This window comes from Triplophysa dalaica, chromosome 1 (assembly GCF_015846415.1).
Source record: "Triplophysa dalaica isolate WHDGS20190420 chromosome 1, ASM1584641v1, whole genome shotgun sequence".
Lineage (NCBI taxonomy): Eukaryota > Metazoa > Chordata > Actinopteri > Cypriniformes > Nemacheilidae > Triplophysa > Triplophysa dalaica.
The window spans coordinates 35,646,811-35,667,519 of NC_079542.1; the positions used below are offsets into that span (position 1 = coordinate 35,646,811).

General features: G+C 38.2%; 1 protein-coding gene across 1 annotated transcript; it reads right to left on the minus strand.

Annotated features, from left to right (window-relative positions):
* Nucleotides 1-3,549: 3,549 nt before the first annotated feature.
* Nucleotides 3,550-20,483, minus strand: LOC130425777 (leucine rich adaptor protein 1-like). Its single transcript, XM_056752161.1, has 2 exons — nucleotides 19,945-20,483; nucleotides 3,550-5,654 (listed from the first exon to the last, which is right to left on the minus strand). The coding sequence occupies exons 1-2, from the start codon at nucleotides 20,116-20,118 to the stop codon at nucleotides 5,286-5,288; spliced, it is 543 nt and encodes a 180-aa protein (XP_056608139.1). The 5' UTR covers nucleotides 20,119-20,483; the 3' UTR covers nucleotides 3,550-5,285.
* Nucleotides 20,484-20,709: the final 226 nt, after the last annotated feature.

The window sequence follows — 20,709 nt, forward strand, 5'->3', positions numbered from 1 at the left end:
CACAAAGTTGCGAGCACAGACACACAAACACACACAAATCTAGAAACACAGTCACACAGAGCACAGACGCAAGCACAAAGCTCATTTGTGAAATCACAGAGGTGATGTTTTGTTTGATTTCAGGAACCTGACGGATGAGTTCACAGAATGTTCTGTGATGTTTGCTCAGCGTCATGTCGGGATTAAACTCTGTATAGTGTGATATGAACATGTCCATGCGCGCAACTCTTCTCCGTGTGTGCATTAATACCGTTTACACCACAGGACTGTTGAACGCTTCACTCTGATTGGCTGATGATTGATTATGCTAATTACCTTTACTTGACTGTAATCATGTTTTCACCAGGACACTGAACAAAGGGACTATTGTATCTATCGCTCATTTTCTCTTTCTCAGGATTTGTGACGCGACTGTTGTCGTCAGATTAGATTTTATCTTGTTTAGAAAGATGAATGTGTTCCGCAAGGACGGATCTCATACTGTGACAGAACATAGTGAATAAGAATAAGTAGCCACCTATCGACTGTGAAAACAGTACGATCTGATATAGTATGAGTGGGAGTAGTATGAATACATCATTATGACTGACATTCTATTTTGAAGGGCTCATCCCGACACCCTTTGCCCTTCAAAGGGTTTACCCTCCGGAGTGAGGGCTTCAAAGGGTCAAAGGGGACCAAACAACTGTCTCTCGAAGTGCCCTTATGCGTCATCATCCAGCACTCATAAGGCAGCGGCGCCACACAGAAATCTGCGCAAAGGATACCCTCCGAAATCCTGTTATATGGACCACAGATTAGTCCTGTCACTTCAAGACAGTACTACTTGGTCCAGACCAAATAAGATGTCAGGGACAAGAATTTAGATCTCCACAAACCTTGAATAGGCTAAAGACAGAAGCTTGGTGAGAAGGAGACAACTGTTGTGTGATTATTTGGAATTAGAAGAAATACAAAATAACTATCAAATGCCCTTGTTCTGCAGCTCCCTGCAACATTTAAAGATGATCATGAGAAAGGTTAAAGATCAGCCCAGAACTACACGGAAGAAGCTTCTTCATGAGTTCAAGACAGTTGGGACCACAGTTAGCAAGCAAACCATTGGTGACATGCTACCCCACAATAGATTGAAATCCTGAAGGACCCGCAAGGTCCTCCGGCCCGTCTGACTCATCTGAGTTTGACAATAAACATCAAAATGATCCAGAAAAGAGAGACAGTGCCGTAAGGCCAAAATTGACTCCTGTTTTTGGAGGGAGAGAAATGTTGACTATGACCCCAAGAACACCATCCCTACAGAGAAGAACAGTGTTGGAAATATTCTGCTTTAGGGCTTTTTATCTTTGCTATGGGTACAGGATGACTCCACCGCATTGAGAGGCTGAGGGACGGGCCAGTGTACCGTTAAATCTTGGTCGAGAACTTCCTCCCCTTAACCAGAACACTGAAGATGGGTCATGGTTGTGCCTTCAACATGACAAAGACCCAAAACATATTGCCAAGACAACCAAAGAGTGGCTCAAGGAGAAGCACATTAAATCTCCTCGCCAGTCTCTAGACCCTATAGTTCCTGTACAACGTCTGTGAAGGAGACGAAAACTCCAGTTTGCTGAGAGACAGCCAAGAAACCTTTAAGACTGACAGAGGAGTGGACAACTATGTCTCCTGACACATGTGCAAACCTGCTGACCAACTATCAGAAATGTTTTACCTCTGTGCTTGCCAACAAGGGTTTCTCTTAAAAGTACAGTTCATCTGATCAGGGATCAAATACTTATTTCAATGAAATGCAAATCAATGTATAACCTTTATATAAAAAATCCAGATTTTTTTAAATATTCTGTATCAGTTAAAATAAAGCTACCATAAAAATGTTAGACCCTTCATTTCCAACTTGGGGGGATCAAATAGTTATTTCCCTCACTGTATGTGTTTGGTTGTATAATGTAGCATCTGGATCCAGATTTTCCTGTTTGGCTTTATGTTGCGATATGACCGCCTGACTCGACGCCTCACGTGTTCTTTCGACCTGTTAGAACACGGTGTCTCATGTTCTTCTGTATTTGTGTTTTTGTGGCTACTTGATTGGAAATAATTACACCAATCTGATGAATAATGGGCGGTAAATGTTTTACCACAGAAATTGAGAGCGGTTACAGTAACGACATCTGATTTTAAACACTATTATTATTACAACACAGAAAAGTGTCCGAACGCGTTTAAAGAGACGTAAACTCAAGTCATTTCTGTCTTCGACTGGGTTTGGCACAATGTTCAGCTTTAAGTGTGTTATACATCATTCAAAGTGATTCTCCTGTAAATCTAAGTTCTCTGCCTCTATGTGCACTTAAGAATCTGTGTAAACACACTTTAAAACCACAAGAAAGCTTTCCATAGAATTATACAGCTACATGCACAATAGATTGGAGAAGGGCTCTGTGAATATATACTCGTCGGCCATCTTGGAAGGGTCAACATTTCGGTTGACCAATTTAATCTGGTTATCAAGTGACCGACTGTTCTACATTCAAGAGTGATTTTTAGCCCAATGAAATCACAGCGATATTATCATGAAGAGAGATTTCTTGAAAGTTTAGGACACGTCTGATCAAAAGACTATGAGCTCTTTCAGTCTGTTAGCGTGGGGACGCACACATGAATAGACAGCTGTTGTCAATCCACCGCTTGTGTTCGTGAACGAGAGATTGTGAAACCGACTCTTTGTCTGATGAATGAATGATCCTCTGTGTGCCTGCAGACGGCACGGGTGGAAGCGGAGGACGGAGCATGTATAATCCACAGACCATCAACATTCCGTCTGACTGTCAATGTAAATCAACAAATGTGCCAAACTTACAGCAAATATTACACAGATCAGTCACAACACAGGCGGCACTTAAACCTTAAAGGTAAAAGGTTTCATTTTGAATTGACCACTAAAAAAAACAGTGTTGATACATATATCCAAATCACAACATTCTACCCAAGAATAAGCACTGTACGGAAAGTTAAAGGAGTAGTTCACTTGTAAAATAAATGTTCATGATCATTTACTCACCCTCATGTCATCCAAGATGTTTATGTATTTGTTTATTTAGTGAAAAAGAAATGAAGGTTTTTGATGAAAACATTCCAGGATTTTTCTCCATATAGTGGACTTCAATGGACTCCAAACACTTGAAGGCCAAAATGACAGTTTCAGTGCAGCTTCAAAGGACTTTAAACAACACCAGACGATGAATAAAGGTCTTATCTAGCGAAACCATCGCTTATTTAAAAAAAAAAGTAAAATGTATAAGCTTTATAAACACAAATGCTCGCCTTGTTCTGTTCTGCGATGCGCGTTCATGACTTCACAACATACATAAATACGAGATTATCATGACAATTGATTTTGAAAGTAAACTACTCCTTTAAAGTCACTTAAACATTTACTGTCTCTCTGGTCCAGTACGGAATATTATTGGTTATATTTATTCCGATGTGACTGTGGAAAGCTCCACCCATCGTGAAATCTCATTGGCTTAATTGACACATAACAGCAGAATAGACAGTGCACGCAAATCTTTCATCTTTTTATTCAAATTCCCTTTAGTTCATTTGGTTAATTTAAAAGATGTTGACACACTTAAAAGAAAGAAACAACACATATTAAGACCTAATTAAATAAATTAGGAGCAATCAATCAAAGCTGCAATCCGTAACTTTGAGGTTTTATTCAAAACTCAGTCATTAAACAAGTACAACGACAAACTTAAATCTAGTCATCCTGATGCACAAGTCAGCTTCCACTTATAATCACGATTAATACTTTGAGCTTTAATGATAGTTTGATGTCATTTGTACACATAAGTATGTCAAAGACGTAAGATGTCGCCATCAAAGAAATATACAAAACTGATTTTATGTCCATAAAAACGTTAAATTTCTACTTAATCGTTTTGACTTACTTTTTGTAGAATAAAATGTCAGAATTTGCTTGAAATAACGGTGTACACCAATATTTCTGTACAAATTCAAACAACATGCTTATTCTGACTTGCACATATTAAAATATATAAAACAATAAGGGAGAATATTACATTGTATGTATGTAATCTACATTCTTAGACAAAACGTTGGATAGTGACAAATTAAAAAACAACAAATGTTTAGCATTCGGGGTGAAAGTCATAAGTCTTTCAATATGTCATAAATTGATTTTTGTTGTAAATATGCCTGACAACATTGTTACACTATTTTAGATTTTAGTGTGCATTGTATGTAAACCGGGGAAAAATGTATCATATTTATTTTTTGCTCAGAAAAACGCAAAATCGTTTTTCAATTTTTTACAACATGAATTGAAAGCAGTATTACACATATTGTTTTTATGCAATTTTACAATTCAAAAAGAGAGGGAGACAAAATATTACGGATTGCACCTTAACACACAAAAAACAAAAACAAATGAGTAAAAATAGCAGCATCACTACAGTCCAGAACAAAATTCGATTTCAACAACAACACAAAGTACTAACAGCAGTTAAACCTGCTGCGGCTTTAGCGAGAAGATATATTTACATTTACAAAGTTACAAACGGAACGGCTGAAAACATCAAAGGTTCAATTTATGACGAAATTATCTTTTAAATCTCAATATCGACGAGCCTTTAGCAGGACCATAAATTGCACTTAAACACACGAAAAAAGTTCAAGAATATAAACTGTATATCAGTTCTATGTTAGAACTCACACGTGCCAAACTATCTACTGCACACGTGCAGCGCAGGTTCACACGATCAAATTAAACAAACGAAAGAGAAGAATTAACCGTAGCGTTTGAACATTAGTACTCATGATCCATGAACATCGGAAATATAAAACATGTAAACTTATACTTCCTTCCTTATAACCAAACTAAGACGAGCTAAGTCGGAAATAAGGCAGCACAATGATGGTTGAATAATAATCACGGTTATTTCGCTCACAATTTTAAGCGCGTTTAATAATCGCAACAATCCTGTAAGTTTAGAACGATTTTTACTTCATTTCTTTTAATGATGTTTTGTTCCTGTCGATAACACAGTAACGTGATCATGATTATACGCAATTAGTCGCGGGAGGCAGAAATCCTCCTCACGGTTAAAATACGACTAATTGTGAGATTCTCTTTCAAAATCTCGTTCCATCTTCTCAAAGGTCCAATAATCCAAACCCAAACACGAGAAGGTTTTTATGAGCTACATCACAACTCTATGAACCATTGAGAACTTCCTTCGGTCTTTCGGTGACGACGCTCCGTGTTACGCAAAGCAGTAGTACTCATCCGTGTCGACGCGAGGTTGTAGAGGAGGTTTCGTAAACATCTCCTCTTCGATAGCGGCTTTGCAGTTGGAACCGTCCAGCAGGTTTGAGGGCGAGGAACGATCCGGGTCATCTTCGCCCAGCGTGTCCAGATAACTGCCCACTGAAATACCGTCCAATTCGTCGCTGCAGCTTCCGTGCAGGGAGGAGTCCTGGCTGTCTGATAGGCTGTACAAGCTGCCCGTTGAGCTGCTCTCCCGGCTGGCTGCACCCCCTCTCTCCTCCATGACCCAGCGAATGGACTCGATTCCCTCGTTGATGGACAGCAGCTGTTGCATCAGTTTGACGTCAATGGCGCGTAGGTGAGCCTGTGTTTGGAAAAAAAACAATACAAACTTAAACTTAAGGTAAAGCTTGTAAACATGCAAAACGGTATTGGATGTTATGATTCACCGCAAGCCGGTTGGAAATCTGATTCGAATATGGTGATGATTCAAGCCGGTTGAGATGTTATTTGACTCGCAATACATGTTTTGAACAGCTGGGGCGCTGTGATTACTATAAAACTTGGAAAACATGGATATGCTGATATTTCGTCAATGATACAAAAATCCAAGACAAGCACGGACAGTCTTTTTAAAGAGATATTTTATTTATTCATTATTTTAATTGAATTCATTTTAAAATTACAGTTTAGTTTTGTTATTTGACATCAAAGATATTTTTATTTTACAAAGACGTGCAGCATTTGAGAAATAATAAAAGGTAGGGTTGAGCGATTAATCAAAAATCGAATCTGACAAATATGAAACGCGTCTGTTCCAAGCCTGCTTTGAGATTGAGCGAGTGCACCTCAGTACGACAACTGCGTGAACGCCGGTTATTAGAAAAATACAAACAAACAGAAAGTGGGAGAGAGAGAGGGATTATGGCATCTGCATTGTAACATCGATCATATAAGGCAAATAAATACTATGGAATATTCCAATTGAGAAAACCGTATCAAACTATCTAACGGTTTTGCTAATTTCACTTGGAATTTAATGAAACATTCAGCACATTTTCTAGTTGTTTTTTAAGTATTTGGGATTTTATAAACAAGTAAATCAGCCTATGTAACCTATGTACTATTAAAATAGTAATAGTATTTAACGCAATAGAAAACTTTAAGAATTTAGGGGTTATAATGGGAGTTGTATTTGCATCAATGGAAACTTAAATTGTGTACACTGTATTTGAATTCTATTGATGTGATGTAATCTGGCAGTTGAGAACCAATAGAACAAAAGTAATCCCTATTTGAATAGTGCCCAAAACAAACTACAAAGGGAATTTTATAATGCTTTTAATGGAAACAATTAGAATTTCTGTAATGGTTTTTAATATTTTATTTTAGCAGGGTACCTATACCCATACTGTGCTTTATTTGACAATATTGTACTGATGCTTGAAAATTAAATAACAATCGCAATGTCTGTCCCCCCCCAAAAAAACGCAATTATATATTTTCGTCAAATTGCACTGCACTAATAAAAGGCCGGTTTTAATTGGTCAACAACGTGAAGACTTTTAATTAGTTATTTATATACTTTTTTTTTGTGATGACGGCATAAAGGCTGTCGAAGAATGTTTACTTACTCTGATCGTTTCTGTATAATTACAGAAGGAAATAAAGTGTGCCAGAATCAGAGTAACAGGTGGCATGAAAGGAATGGAAACACAATCCCGCATTAACTGGAATTAAGTCGAGTCTCTCCGAAATGATCTCATTATAAACAAACTAACATACAGTCTTCTGCCAGAACCTGAAAATCAGCCCTTTCTGTGTTAAGTGAAAGAATGCGTTCTGTTACGGTCAGCGTGTAGAAATGAATGTGACCTCGCAGAAAACAGGCTTAGCACATGAAATCCGTCGCGGGTCATGGGTTCAGTCACACAAACCAATGGCAGGTTTTATTCTGGACATTTGAAGAGAAAGACGCTGTTTCTCGGGTCATGAATTAAGAGGAGGGGTATTTCCAGGTCAGAACACACATTCACACGGTCATAAATAAACACACGCACACACTATACTCTCAAGGGTGTAAATTAGTCAAAAACCTCCTCCAGAGCTCATAAAATCTGACTATTTCAGACACCGAATGTGTGTAATCTCTTCACTAATGAAATTTTCAATAGTGACACACAATGAGAAAAGCACTTGCTTAAACCCAAATGATATTACGCTAGCCTTTGCTCTGAATGACTAGAAATTACATCAGTATATCCAAATAAAAGCTTTGCAAGGATGTGCGAAATTAATGTTATTAATAACAGAAATATTGGATAGCAAAAATCACCTTCGAAAATTGTCATGTTTTTATCATAACCAGTGTGTCATAACCTTAAAATGTTAAATGGATCCAATCATGTTCAGTAAAATTCATTTAATGCTTTAAAAACTAGCTAGTTTTATAAACTATTATGAAATTTACCAATAGCGGTATCGGAAGTTATCCTAGTTGTTAAAGGCACAGCAGACCTATTGCAGGAATTCGTGTTTTTTCTGTATCTTTGAAAATAAGTTGCCCATGCATGAAGTAAACGTGTAAAATTTCAAAAATGTAAATGTGGGAACAAAAAATAAATTCTATCTAAAAGCGAATGTTCACCCAGTCCTGCTGGAACTGCCTCGTGTAACCACACCCCCACAAATCTACTTTAGTTTGTGGTCTGATTTGACTAAGAATGCCCAAATGTATACGTAAGTAAGGTGGTGTACCTGTCTGAACAATTGAAGTGGAACCTGATGTTCCAAATATGGTCAAAGCTGTAACATTTCCCTCACATGCTTGCAGTATTCCACCAATCACTACACACTGGTGAACTGGCCAATCATAACACACCTCGCGTTTCAGAGAGGAGATACAAACGATGTTTTTTCCACATACCATGTATACACATTGCATTACATTTAAAACATACCATAATATTCCTTTTAGCTGTGTCATATGACCCCTTAAATATTATGAATATAATAGGCAAAGTTTATTCCAAATAAACCCAAAGCTTGTGAATCTGAACCCAGACATTATTATTTTTTAGTACCAAATCCTCAAAAGGAATAAAACAATAAAGTAAAGAAAACCGAATGCACACATTAAATACAATGCGACACAAATCCAGAAGGCGAGAGAAGCTAGTTTTGTTTGCCGAACCAGCTCCATCATTTGCATGTCATCTGCGTTACACACCTCACACGTTCATGCAAAACACAAGTCGTGATGTTGTGCAAACGAGACGAGAGGAACAGGCACCGGTAACATGAAGCCGTCACTGGCACATCATCAATTATTCCTCCTGCAGAAACACCATAATACTGACACTCATCCCCATGGTAACGGCAGTTTGGTAACGATAGTTTGTATTACTTTTGTTGGAAGCTTTAGACCAAACTGAAGATGAACATGTGATGGGTTTGTGTGGGAATGTTGAGCTCGAAGTGTAGTGTGTGTGAAGGAGTAGGACTAGTGTGTGTGTGTGTGTGTGTGTGTGTGTGCGTGCGTGTGTGCGTGCTGTGTGAACGTGTCTGTTGACCTGGAAAAAGCCATCCAGTCTTCATTAATGACACGAGAAACGGCGTCTGTCTCTTTAAGACTCCAACCACAAACTTGAGAGCGAATCATGTTCTCTCGCCCTGTAACTTTAACCGTCCAGATAATAAAATAAAATATTTATTCAGACCTGCATGACTTTCTTCTCCACAACACAAAACAATGTTGATAATCCAGCACTGAACACCATGAATGGTATGAACAGACATTTCTCAAAATATCTTATGTTATGTTTCACTTTTGAAAGACTTTCAATACAGATTTATGACCACAGGAGAGAGAATAAATGACAGAATTCAGATTTTTGGCAGAACTAGCCCTTTAATTCAGGTGGACCGATTAAGACTGATTATTTGACAATGTCTGATGTGGTGTAGGGATGGCGTATTTTCGTAGGCTAACCCGGAAGTTAGCGCGGTGTTGGTTCCCTCGACTAAAAGCTTATGCATTTTTCCCACGGACTTTTGGAGGATCACAAAAAACAAGAGCTGTGATAAACGAAGGTTTATGATGTTCACACGTTTTGTTTATCCAAATAATCATAATGGATTTTGAAGCCTAAATACAATCGGCAGAAGCTAAAAGCTAATATCAGCGGCCCCTGTCTCTCGATATTAACGACACCACCAAACCTCCGACAACTTTCTCAAACTTGATTGAAAATGTGTTCCCTAGTAAGTTTTAAGTGAGTTTTTTGTCCTAGTTGCACTATTTGTGAGATTTACATTTGCAATGACGTTTAATGTATTACTTTTGTTTTATTCAAACGGTTTGTACAGTATTTTTATAGACTTCAACACTAGGATTTTTTTTTATTAAATAGTTATGAGAGTAAGTTTCTTACCACTGTAAAGTGACTTTAACTTGTGATATTGGACTGTTGGGCTTTTATTTTCATCACTTTAAACACATTTTTCTCCAAATTTCGTTCCTGAACATCATAGCGCTTCAGACGACCTCAGTCATAACTTTAGTTACATACACAATATATGAGCAAAATAAAAACTGAAAGCGCTTGAATACGGTATAAATTTGCACCATGTGTTGGGTTTTCTCAGATCTAATCACATAAGAACATAAACATTAAAAGATTTAATAAATAAATGAATATAAATAACAATGGCTTTATTGGACATTCAGCTGTATTAAAATACAACAAGTTCCGAGACGCAAGTACAGCATGATGACGTCACAAACATACTAATTACCATCTAACGCCACCTTGCACCATAGTGACGGGTAATTATAGATTATGACAGATTTTTACGGGCCTGTCAGTCAAAATGATGCACAATAAAAATGTGTAGCGCGACCTCTGGTGTGTACCTTTGAAAATGTGTGTGCTACAGTCAGACAGAGAGGTGAGCAGCCGTCAGTTAAACAGAGTGGATGATTAGTGTAGATGAAAAGAACGATTGACAACTTTTCCGTGAATAATGTTTAGTTAAGGCCTGATCCGTCCAAAAACCATAAGCAATGCTCTGACACGGAGCCGCCAATCCCTGGTCCATTTATCTTGAGATCTTTTAAGTTTAAATGTACAGTGTAGTGTGTAGCATTTTGAATGATTTATTTACCAAAATGTAATATATAATACAAAACTTTGTTGTGAGTGGTGAAGAAATACCTAACAAAATGAACCAAAATGTTTATATTATCTTACAATGAGCCATTTTATGTATATACACCACGGGCACACCCTTAAATGTAATTTATCAAATTGCACAGCCATGTTTCTATAGTAGCACTACACGGACAAACTGAGCGCGTTTCGTAAAAGCCACTACATAGAAGGATTAGCAGAAGAAGAGGAAGAACAATAACAAAATTTACTTGTCGTGTTTTTATTAGAAATAGAAACGGTTCTTTGTTGCAGTAAGAACTGAAATTTGCGCTAATGGCGGACCACACATACTCTGAACAAGAGCCGAAAGAGCGTCAATCTGTGTCGTCAAAAAAGAGAAAATGCGATGCAGCAAGGCCAAGTCGAGACACAAAACGGCAGAAAACCCGAATAAACATCAGCGTGGCTTTTCCCAAATGGAGGGCACTGAAGCAGGACAAGGGTTTGCTAAGTGACGCCGAAGTTGCCAGCTTTCTGCTGGACCGGTAAATTGATCTAATTTCCGCTATATAAGTGAACTGTTTGTTTGATAGCTTTAGCTTATAGATGAGCATGAGCATCAAGAGAAGTAGAGTTTTTCCTTGTACATTTTTAGCACTTCGTAATTGTATCATAAGTTCTTGTTGCATGGCCGTGTGGAAATCAAGTTAGAAATCATTTTTACAATCATAATTTGTATAAATCGGGTGTAAATTATATTATAATACTGCTTAGCTTCCACATCCTCTCTTGTGGGGTCCTCCCGGGTAACGTTAGCTCCTCTGCCTCTCCTCGCCCTGCCTGCATCTCCAACACCCCTACCTCTACCTCTCCCTCTAACTACCTGTGTTAAGTCCTCTGATTGACTTGTTAGATTACACGCCTTTAGCATTAGCAAGCCGTTTCAATAGGCTGTAAGTTACGAACCAAGTTACCGTGGCAAAAAATGCTATGCAAAATAAGCGAATACATCACTGACACAATGCTAAACAAGTAACAATAATATTCACTATAACGATTAATGAATTAAGTAAATAATGAATTAAGTCAATTTCATTTATTTATTTTTCTATGTAAATAAACCTCGTCACTTGACTTGCAAAGGTTACTCTCTGCTGTCTCAGACGACGACATCTCTGTCCTGTGTCCGTAGCTTCTGTTGTTCGCCTGTAAGACGTAGATTGCAATGATCAACACCACTGATAATGGCCGCTATCATTTACGGAACCCTTTTGTCCTGTGATGGCAACCATAGCTTCTCCAATGGGAGGGAGAGGGGGGTAGAGGAGCTGAAGGTTGCAATTTCCTACATCGCCAATAGTGGCCTCTGAAACTTACACACAGAACCTTTAATTTCAGTTCAGTGAAGTACTTTAATCACCAACCCTTTTTCAGTAAGTTACCTTTCTTCTAGATTTGTGCTTCAAATAAAGAACTTTGTGTTGACCAGATTGTTAGTTAATCGTTTGCAAGTAAATTTTGCCTGTATGGACATTTAAAAAAAAAAGTGAAGTGGTAAAACCAGTTAAATGCGATGCGGTTGAAAATTTGGGTGTACCTTACTTTTGTGCTGGTACAACTAAGAAAAAAAGTTTGCCGCACCAGTGCAACCAGTACAAAAAATTAGTCTAGAGTCTAAAGTTTAACTCTTTCCCCGCCAGCCTTTTTTAAAAAAAGTTGCCAGCCTACAACAGCGTTTATTAACATTTACACCACATTTTAATGGCTCAAAGTACATTTTCTGTAAAGAATATATGGACAAACAATATGTCCAATGAAAGAACAGAGTCTCTGCTTTAAACAAAAGAAACCGTATTCTTCAATCTTCATTTGTTCTTTTTTTATCACTCCGTAGATGTGGGTTGGTATCTTCAAAAATGCATCACTTTGATAAAAAAAGCTGAGATGATTAATGTTTTTTTGTCAAAGATTCCGCCCAGATTACACTTAGAACAATCATTAAAAATCGATAAGAAATATACGTTCTAGGTTCTGGGATTTGGTACTTTTTCCCAAAGGTGTGTAACAGCGCCACCTGGTGTATAACAGTATAAACACTGATTGCCGTAATAACTCGTCTTTGGCAGGGAACAGTATTTATTTTTTAAATGACGAGATAACTCGTCAATTGTGGTGAAAGTGTTAATGAAAAAGAAAATATTTAAAAAAACAAAGGCAAGATATAAGACTCCTATCACTTAACGTCCCTCTCTTATAATCATTTTCCTCTCATGTAATACCTAATAGTGTTAAAATAATCAAAACAGGCATGACTCATAAGCTCGATCAAAGCTTTATACTTTGCAAAACAAATAATAACATAACTGTAATTATATGATTAATGTTGTTATTATCATTACTATTATTATAACATTCTCTCATAAAATTTACCGCTAAGTTAGTTAGTTAGCTCTAGATGGAGAACAGTCACCTCTTTTCTGCTCATTCTCCGGGATGTTTCCTTTTAAATACTCCAGCATGCAGGCTGTTCTGATGTGAAAGGCAAGTTCCGCCTTGCATGCATTTCACACAACCACATTTTTTGTCTTCAATTTGGTAAATCTTTCCCACACTTTACTTGTTCGCATTCGTTTGTACTCTGACATAATTCTCGCTACGACATAATTCCTTCTACTGCGATAGCATTCGGGAAGGTTTTATTACAATCTAGCGCTACAGTGCCGTAGCGGTCAAATTGTGATATTGCCGGCCTTTAAATTAAGTCATGTGATCAAACAACTACTCGACGGTAAGAATATTTGCCGACAATTTTTTATTGTCGACGTTGTCGCAAATGTCGATTAATCGTTTCAGCCCTAATAGGCTTTGTTAACCACCTTATTTAGGTATAAAAAGGTATATAAAAACCAAGATTCAAATACTTCCGTCGGCATTAAGAGTCGTTACATTCCTACAGCAAAATCCAAAACATATTTTCACATAAATAGACGCACGGAAATCTCTCTCTTTAAAGATGGGCTTACACACGCAGTTTCTGCCAATCTCACATGAATCTTGAGTGCCTATACTGCAGTATTGCATATGTCGGTCGTATCTTCAAAGAGTATTTACTTTGAATGCATTTATAAAAGAGAGATCTAGCTGTGCGATTATTTCCAGAAAAACGCGAGCTGCACACGCTGGGATTGGTCTGTTTGAACCCCTCCCTCAAAATAAAAACTGCGTTAGAGTTGAGTTTTCTCAAACGCATTTCCGAATGATTAGTGCAAGTAAAATATTTGTGCTTCAGTATTAAACATCTCAAATCTTCAAAAAAAGTGACTGTTTATATGCCGCAATCACAGATAATGCTTCTAAAACTAGCTGCTTCTTCTTAGTATCTTGTCTTGGTTATACAAGCAACATGTGCGTGGACACTGACGCCTAGTGGTCATTGCCTGTCGAAGCGAGCAACAACATAGAAGTATAAATGAAAACCGAAGCTTGAGTATAAACTTTAGCTTCTCCAGGAGAATTGTCCAATAAGGGACTAAGAAAAGTTGTTACGAAACAGATTTTCATGTTCGAAATAAAGTTTCCGAAACCTAAAAATATTACGTAATACGTCTGACTCGTTTTTTGACAAGTTGACCATGTCAAGCATGAGAAGACAACACGTTCAACATTGTAACGATCTCAGAATGCATGAAACACTGTTGCGCAGCCGCTTTAAAATAAATCTTTGGCTGGGCAAACATTTTTGTTGGCACTAGCACCATTGGGACCCTTGTGTCATTTTACCTCGCACATTATAGAAAAACGATTGCATTTGTGACCATTTTAGTCGTAGTCTAGAGCCCTGCAGTGTTTAGAAGTTTAGAAGAATCCATGACATAGCATGATACCCCATCTTTAACAACCTCTACCTATTAGGGGTGGCACTGGGCCTGCACGAATTATCGTTTTTAAACCGAAATCGCAATTTGAAGGAGTGCGATGTTCAAATCGCAAAAGTTGCGATTATTTCGATTAAAAGGGCTTTAAATAAGATAATGCACCTACGTAGTATTTGACAGCAATTTTACGTTTATCCAATAGGGAGCGTTTTAACACTTTAGTGATGCGCGGATGGCGGTTATATCCGTGGGCGCTGTGGATGGATGATCCGCGGGTCGGGTAATAAAAAATACATTCTGATTAATTGCGGGTGGGTCGTGGGTGGATGATATCATATACAATATTAACAAAATTTCTCAAAAAATACGAACATGTTTTAAATGCATTTTTAATCAAGCGCTAATTTGCAGTAATTTAAAACAAATGCGCGCGTGGCAGCGGTAGATGACGGTCTATTTCTTAAAGCAGAAATGGAGGCAAAACGGATCCGAGAGAAATTTAAAAAGGGAGAATTAAAAACAAAACAAAAGGTAGGAAAGATAAGTACCATGTGGGAGCGTTTCAGCAAAGTGGTTTAACGAATCAAGTGCTGGGTATGTAATATGCAACGACAGTGAGACACTGTCTGTATATGAAAGCCATAAGCCTGGTACCTCTTATATGGTACATCACTCGAAAGATTAGATTAAAGCATTTACAGACAAATACAGTGCTAGAAAATTTGCTGAGTAATTAAAGTAACGATCGGGTCCGGATATCTATATCAGAGAAAACTATACGTGCGTGCGGGCGGGTGGATAATTTATCGAAGCAGCGGATGCGGGTGACATTTTAGCTTATCAGCGCATCTCTACTGTAGCCTACATGCTTTGAATTAGCAAAGAACATCGTTTGATAAAGATGAGCGCGACCGGGAGCAGCAGTTCAAATTCGCAACAAAGTAACGTTATGTCTGCTGAAGCGCAAAGTCCTGCAGCAGCAGACGACTTGGTACCTAACAGAAAAAGTAATGCTTATGTTTGGAATTGTTTTGAAAGTCCGTGTCGACCTCGCGACACGATTGCTCACGCGTTTGAAATAAGCACACTCTACGACAAATTTTCACAAAGGTAGGCCAAAATAACAGACGCCATACATAACTGTAATTGTTTACAGTGTGTTTGGGATCTTAAAAGTGTAAGGTTTTATTTATACTTGTTAATTTAGGTATTTAAGATACTGCTGTTATTCTCTTAATTTGTCATGACATTTTTGCATGACAACTTTATTTAAAAAAAAGACCACAGTGTAAGTGGTTTTAAATAAACAGTGGGATAACGTTTCAATAGTTTGTGATTTTGCTTGGTCTTTCTTTGATGCATGCTGTTAAAACCAACACAACAAAACCTAGCTTTGTCAAATCGCATTTAAATCGCAAATCGGAATTTTGGTCAGAAAAATCACAATTCGATTTTTTCCTCAAATCGTGCAGCCCTAGGTGGCACGGTTCACGAAACCCGCAGTTCGGTTCGTATCACGGTTTTAGGGTCACGGTTTTCGGTTCTGTACGGTTCTTGTTGTTATTTTTTCTTTTAGTCTTTAACACTCCAGAAATGTCCTTCAGCATATGATATATAGCTTATTTATCCACAATTTAGGATACAGTATTAACATTTTTGTAATGTAATCATGCACTTACTGAATTTAACCACATTATTGGGACCATCTCTGAGTAAAAGCTAGGTGAGATTTTGATACAGCAAGAGAGAAGACATTGATGATGACATGCTTTTTGTTTATTTGGCAAAAAAAGGAGAATGTGTTGTGTTATCTCTACAGGAACTTGTGCCTTTTTAGCACACCAAAGATTGAAATTAACTTGCATTTATCAAACTGCCAACTTCAGTGTAGGTCTTACAAAAAAATATATTTTAAAAGAAAAAGAGAGTAACTCTTACAAGCACTGTCTTTTAAACAAGTCAAAATACTTTAAACATAAATAAATAATATAATGTAATAACATAATATAATATAACGAGGCTATAACAATAGCAAAGGCCATAATCATAAACTCAAGCATGAGTTAAACCATCTTAACACAAAAACAGTATAAACAATGCTTCTATTCCCTGAGAGTGAGGATACATTTCTTTCACTTGAAATTAACTGCAGTATTTGGAAACTAGACATTAAAGTGCCACTGTGTATATATATACATATTAAAAACAAAAATGCTGGCTATCAAATTGCTATAAAATATGCATAAAAAAACACCCCTCTGTTCACTTCAAAAATATCAGTTTGTTCACATTTTCTGCAAAGAGGCGAGACCTACATGCAGTGACTATGTCCCCACTGCCGAAGTGTCGGCGAGAGGGAATATTATACCGCAGCTCGAGTACATCAGCTGATGAAATCCTTCACACTCAATCACGCTGCGCAGTTGCATATATTTTGCTATAAACATCCCCAATGCTTTAATCCGACTTATCACTGAGAGGTCGCTTAAATGCCGCGGACAGTAGAAGTTGTTTCCTAACCGGCTCTCTCCTGTTTGTGCTTATCGACACATTGGAGTGATGTCATCTCAAATGAACTTTCATATTAGAATTGTTTATTAACATATTGAATGCATTTTATACAATGCTTGCACACCGTTGCAGTTCTATCTACTGTTTTATTTCCGTTGCCATCGTATGTAACATGAAATCGAAATTCTTCCCACAAACCGGATTTGACGGCGCGGGCACTTCCGCCAACTCCGGGCGGCCTTCATTATCTCCTCCTCTTGCCATTTCTGCAACACTCCCTACTACACTTTTACTATATGTATGTTCACACGAAACTTTCTGAGCACGGGGCTACATTGCGCATGCATCGAACCGTGCGACGCACACACGAACCGAACAGAGACAAGCAAACCGAACGGTCCGGGTGTTTTTTCCACCCCTACTACCTATTAGGGATGGGCATTTAAAGCAAACATAATATTCGAAGATCGATGAGAACTATTCGAAAATTATTCGAAATTCGCACCCCTCCCCCACATAGACGCATTTACAGTATTACACACACACAAACGGAGAGAGAGAGACAACATTTACGCTTTAAATCCGTATAACCGCACACTGCTTTATGTATTATGGAATAGGAAATCTTACATCAAGCAATACATTAAGATAACGTGCTGAAACATTCATATATTAAAAACCGAATGACGGCACTTATTAACAGTATGTCGATCAGAATCAACCGCTCATAATGCTAGAACATTTCCTTGTAAAATATGAGCATGCACATTTATAGCAACTAAAAACAGTGCGATTTATCAAAAAAATATATTAAAGCCTTAACACGCGTTAAAACATATTAACCGAGTGACGTCATTTATTAACAGTTCGGAACGATTTCATGCATTAATAGTTCATAAGGCTTCAGTTTCTATTGTCATGAAAAAGTTTCTCCAGTCTGGCAGTGATGGTTTTTCTAGACTAACAGTAAACTCGGGCTGAACAAACTCCATTAGATTTTTAAAACCCTCTCCTCCGACAAAGCCGATCGGAAGCATATCCTTAGCGATCATCTTGCTAGTTAGAGCCGTTATTTGCTCCGCCCGTTTGGGATCCAGATTGGTTGTTCTGACCATAAACTAGCACCTGACTGCTGACCTGTGGATGGACCTGCTGGGTGCTTCGCCCTCAGATGATTGTGCATCGTAGTTGTTGATTCATGATAAACCAGCTTTACATTGCAGAGTTTGCGCTGCACTTTATTCTCATTCATTTTATTAAAGCACCTTCACACAGAACACATTTTTGACATCGTCTCAATTGATCGTTTCCGTTATGCCACGCGGGTCTACAGTGTGCGTAACTTAGTTACCAATTCTTGTGGGAAAATGTTTTGCTCTACTGTCTCTTGATTGACAGCCTTTAAGTTTTAGGTGCGTCGTTATTGGCAGCGTCACCCTTTGGTTACATGAACGCGTTACACGTAAAAACACGGCAAGTTTTTTAAGATCGCACACACTATTCGAAATTCTAGAGTTAAATATACTATTCGAATATTCAAAATTCGTGACTCATCCCTACTACCTATACAAAAGTAAAATTATGAAACAGTCAGTTCTGGTCCTTGATTCTGATTAATTGAGCAGAGTTCTAAACCGTTATAAAATACCCCGATTTATAAAATGCAATGTAACTCACTGCTTCACACGGATTATTGCTTTAATAAAGGTACGGATATAAAATCTCAATTAATAAAACAATCTCTCTCTCTCTCTCTCAGTGGTGACCTCCTACTTGAAAATATCCCCTGAAACTTGTCCCCTTGTTCACATTCTTACGAAGATGGCAACGACCAAACTTTTAGTAAAATGAAGTAATTTGGCGTGTGTTATTAAAACGGTAATTTCTTGTGAATTAGCCGACTCTCATCACAGGTTGTGTTTATCTGTGACCCTTTGAAACGGGACAATGAAAGGCGTCTACAAAAATCAGCTTATAGACGATCATTTCACTGTGAAACTGCTTAAATATAGTGTCCTAGTATTATGACTTTGAAACTAATGAGCATGATTTATTTGGGTGTCACTCATTTAAAATGAGTCATAATGTCCTAAATATTTTTTCTTCTTATCGACACACTCTCACCACAACTTTGACTTGTCTTCATTCTTGATTTCTCATAATTACACATTTTTGTATAATTGACATGGCAAGCATTTATACAAATGAGCGGTTTTGTAAAATAGTTCCCGTGGGAGCAGGCAGGTTCAGATGAAGTCATGAGGACAGAATCAGTAGCGTGTTTAATCATATTAAACCGGTTAACTGTGGTAAAAGCCACAGGACTATTGTTGTATTTCTTCTTTAGTTGTTTAGTGTGTTGTTGGTTAGCAGATCTCGCAGTGTGTTTAATGTTGTGTAGCTTTGACCATCTGCTAGTGCTGTTAATCACTCTGTGTGTGCCATTAACACCCAACTGACCGACCATCATCAAAGCTCAAGAACATACGCACACGCACGCGCGCGCACGCACGCACTAAATCAAGCACACACACAAACGCACGCACGCACGCAAACACACACACACAAGCAATCACCCACACACAAACGCTTTTCCTGTAGTTCAGTGGTATGAGGTTGTGGGTTCGTATCCCAGGATATTGCACATACCTATGTATAGGATAAAGCAATGTAAGTCACTTTGGTTAAAAGCTTCTGCCAAATGCATAAATAAAAATAAATAAATAAAAACGCACGCGTACGCATATTATGAATGACCTACAACCTGTGTGAAGTTAACTGGTATCTTTTGACTGTCTTTAATATTCTAAAATGTTTGTTTGCTAAATTTTGTTGATCGTGACAGTGTTTAACTGTGACTGTATTAAAGGTGGATACACAGTAAGCTCGTGTTTGATGACGTGTGGAGTCCGTCAATGAGCACAGAATCAAATAAAACCGTCTCACGGACGGTATTCTCATTAGTATAATATCACATACAAATAGTGTAGTAATGTACTGTAATAATTACAACTCTTGATGAATGTATACTTCAGTCTTCTTAAGTATTAATGATTGAAAACACTGCAATATACTTTTAACACGAAGGCAAAGTAGTTTATTTAGAGAAACTCACCATCTGTTGTCTGAGGAAGATGATTTTACCGTTGAGCGTGTGGAGATCGCGAGCGTGCGTTTCTGTAGATCTGATCTCAGATCCGCCTGTAAATGATCTCATCAGACTCTCCGGAACTTTACGGCCCAGTTTATGCTCGAGGTCTCTGAGGTCCGGCAGCTCGTCCATCGTCATCGATAATAAATAACTGCAGATCCACAGGTGATCACCGCGTTAAAACTCTCGAGCGGACGCCGTACACGCGAGACATCAGTCCGTGAGTTCCTCATACGGAGCTGTTGAATGTTAATTCACAAAAATATTCCCGTTGTGTCCTCTCTAGACTTTTCTCTTGCGGCTCTCTGCGACTGACTGACTGACTGACGGTGCGCGCGCACATACAGGTGACTCCCGCCCTCAACCTCGCGCATGCGCACACCCTCTTCTTTCACCTCGTGTCTCGCATTGAGTCTCTTTCCTCACCATAAGACATTAAAAACACACATACACACAGTGGTGGTGAAAACAGCGTCCTCGCGACTCGATTCTGTCTCTCTGTGCTGTAATGTGAGTTCTGTGCACCTGTTTCCACAGGATTACTTCCTTTACTGTGGTACAACACGTTCACCTGTGAAGTGCAGGCTCCCTCTGCCGGTATATCACACACATTGCACATTTGTGCTTCGTTTTTTATTATCATCTGATCCACTGAAGCTCACTTCCTCTAAAACAATAAATAGTGCATATTGCGTGACTTTCAAAAACAGTCAATACTTGACCATTAAG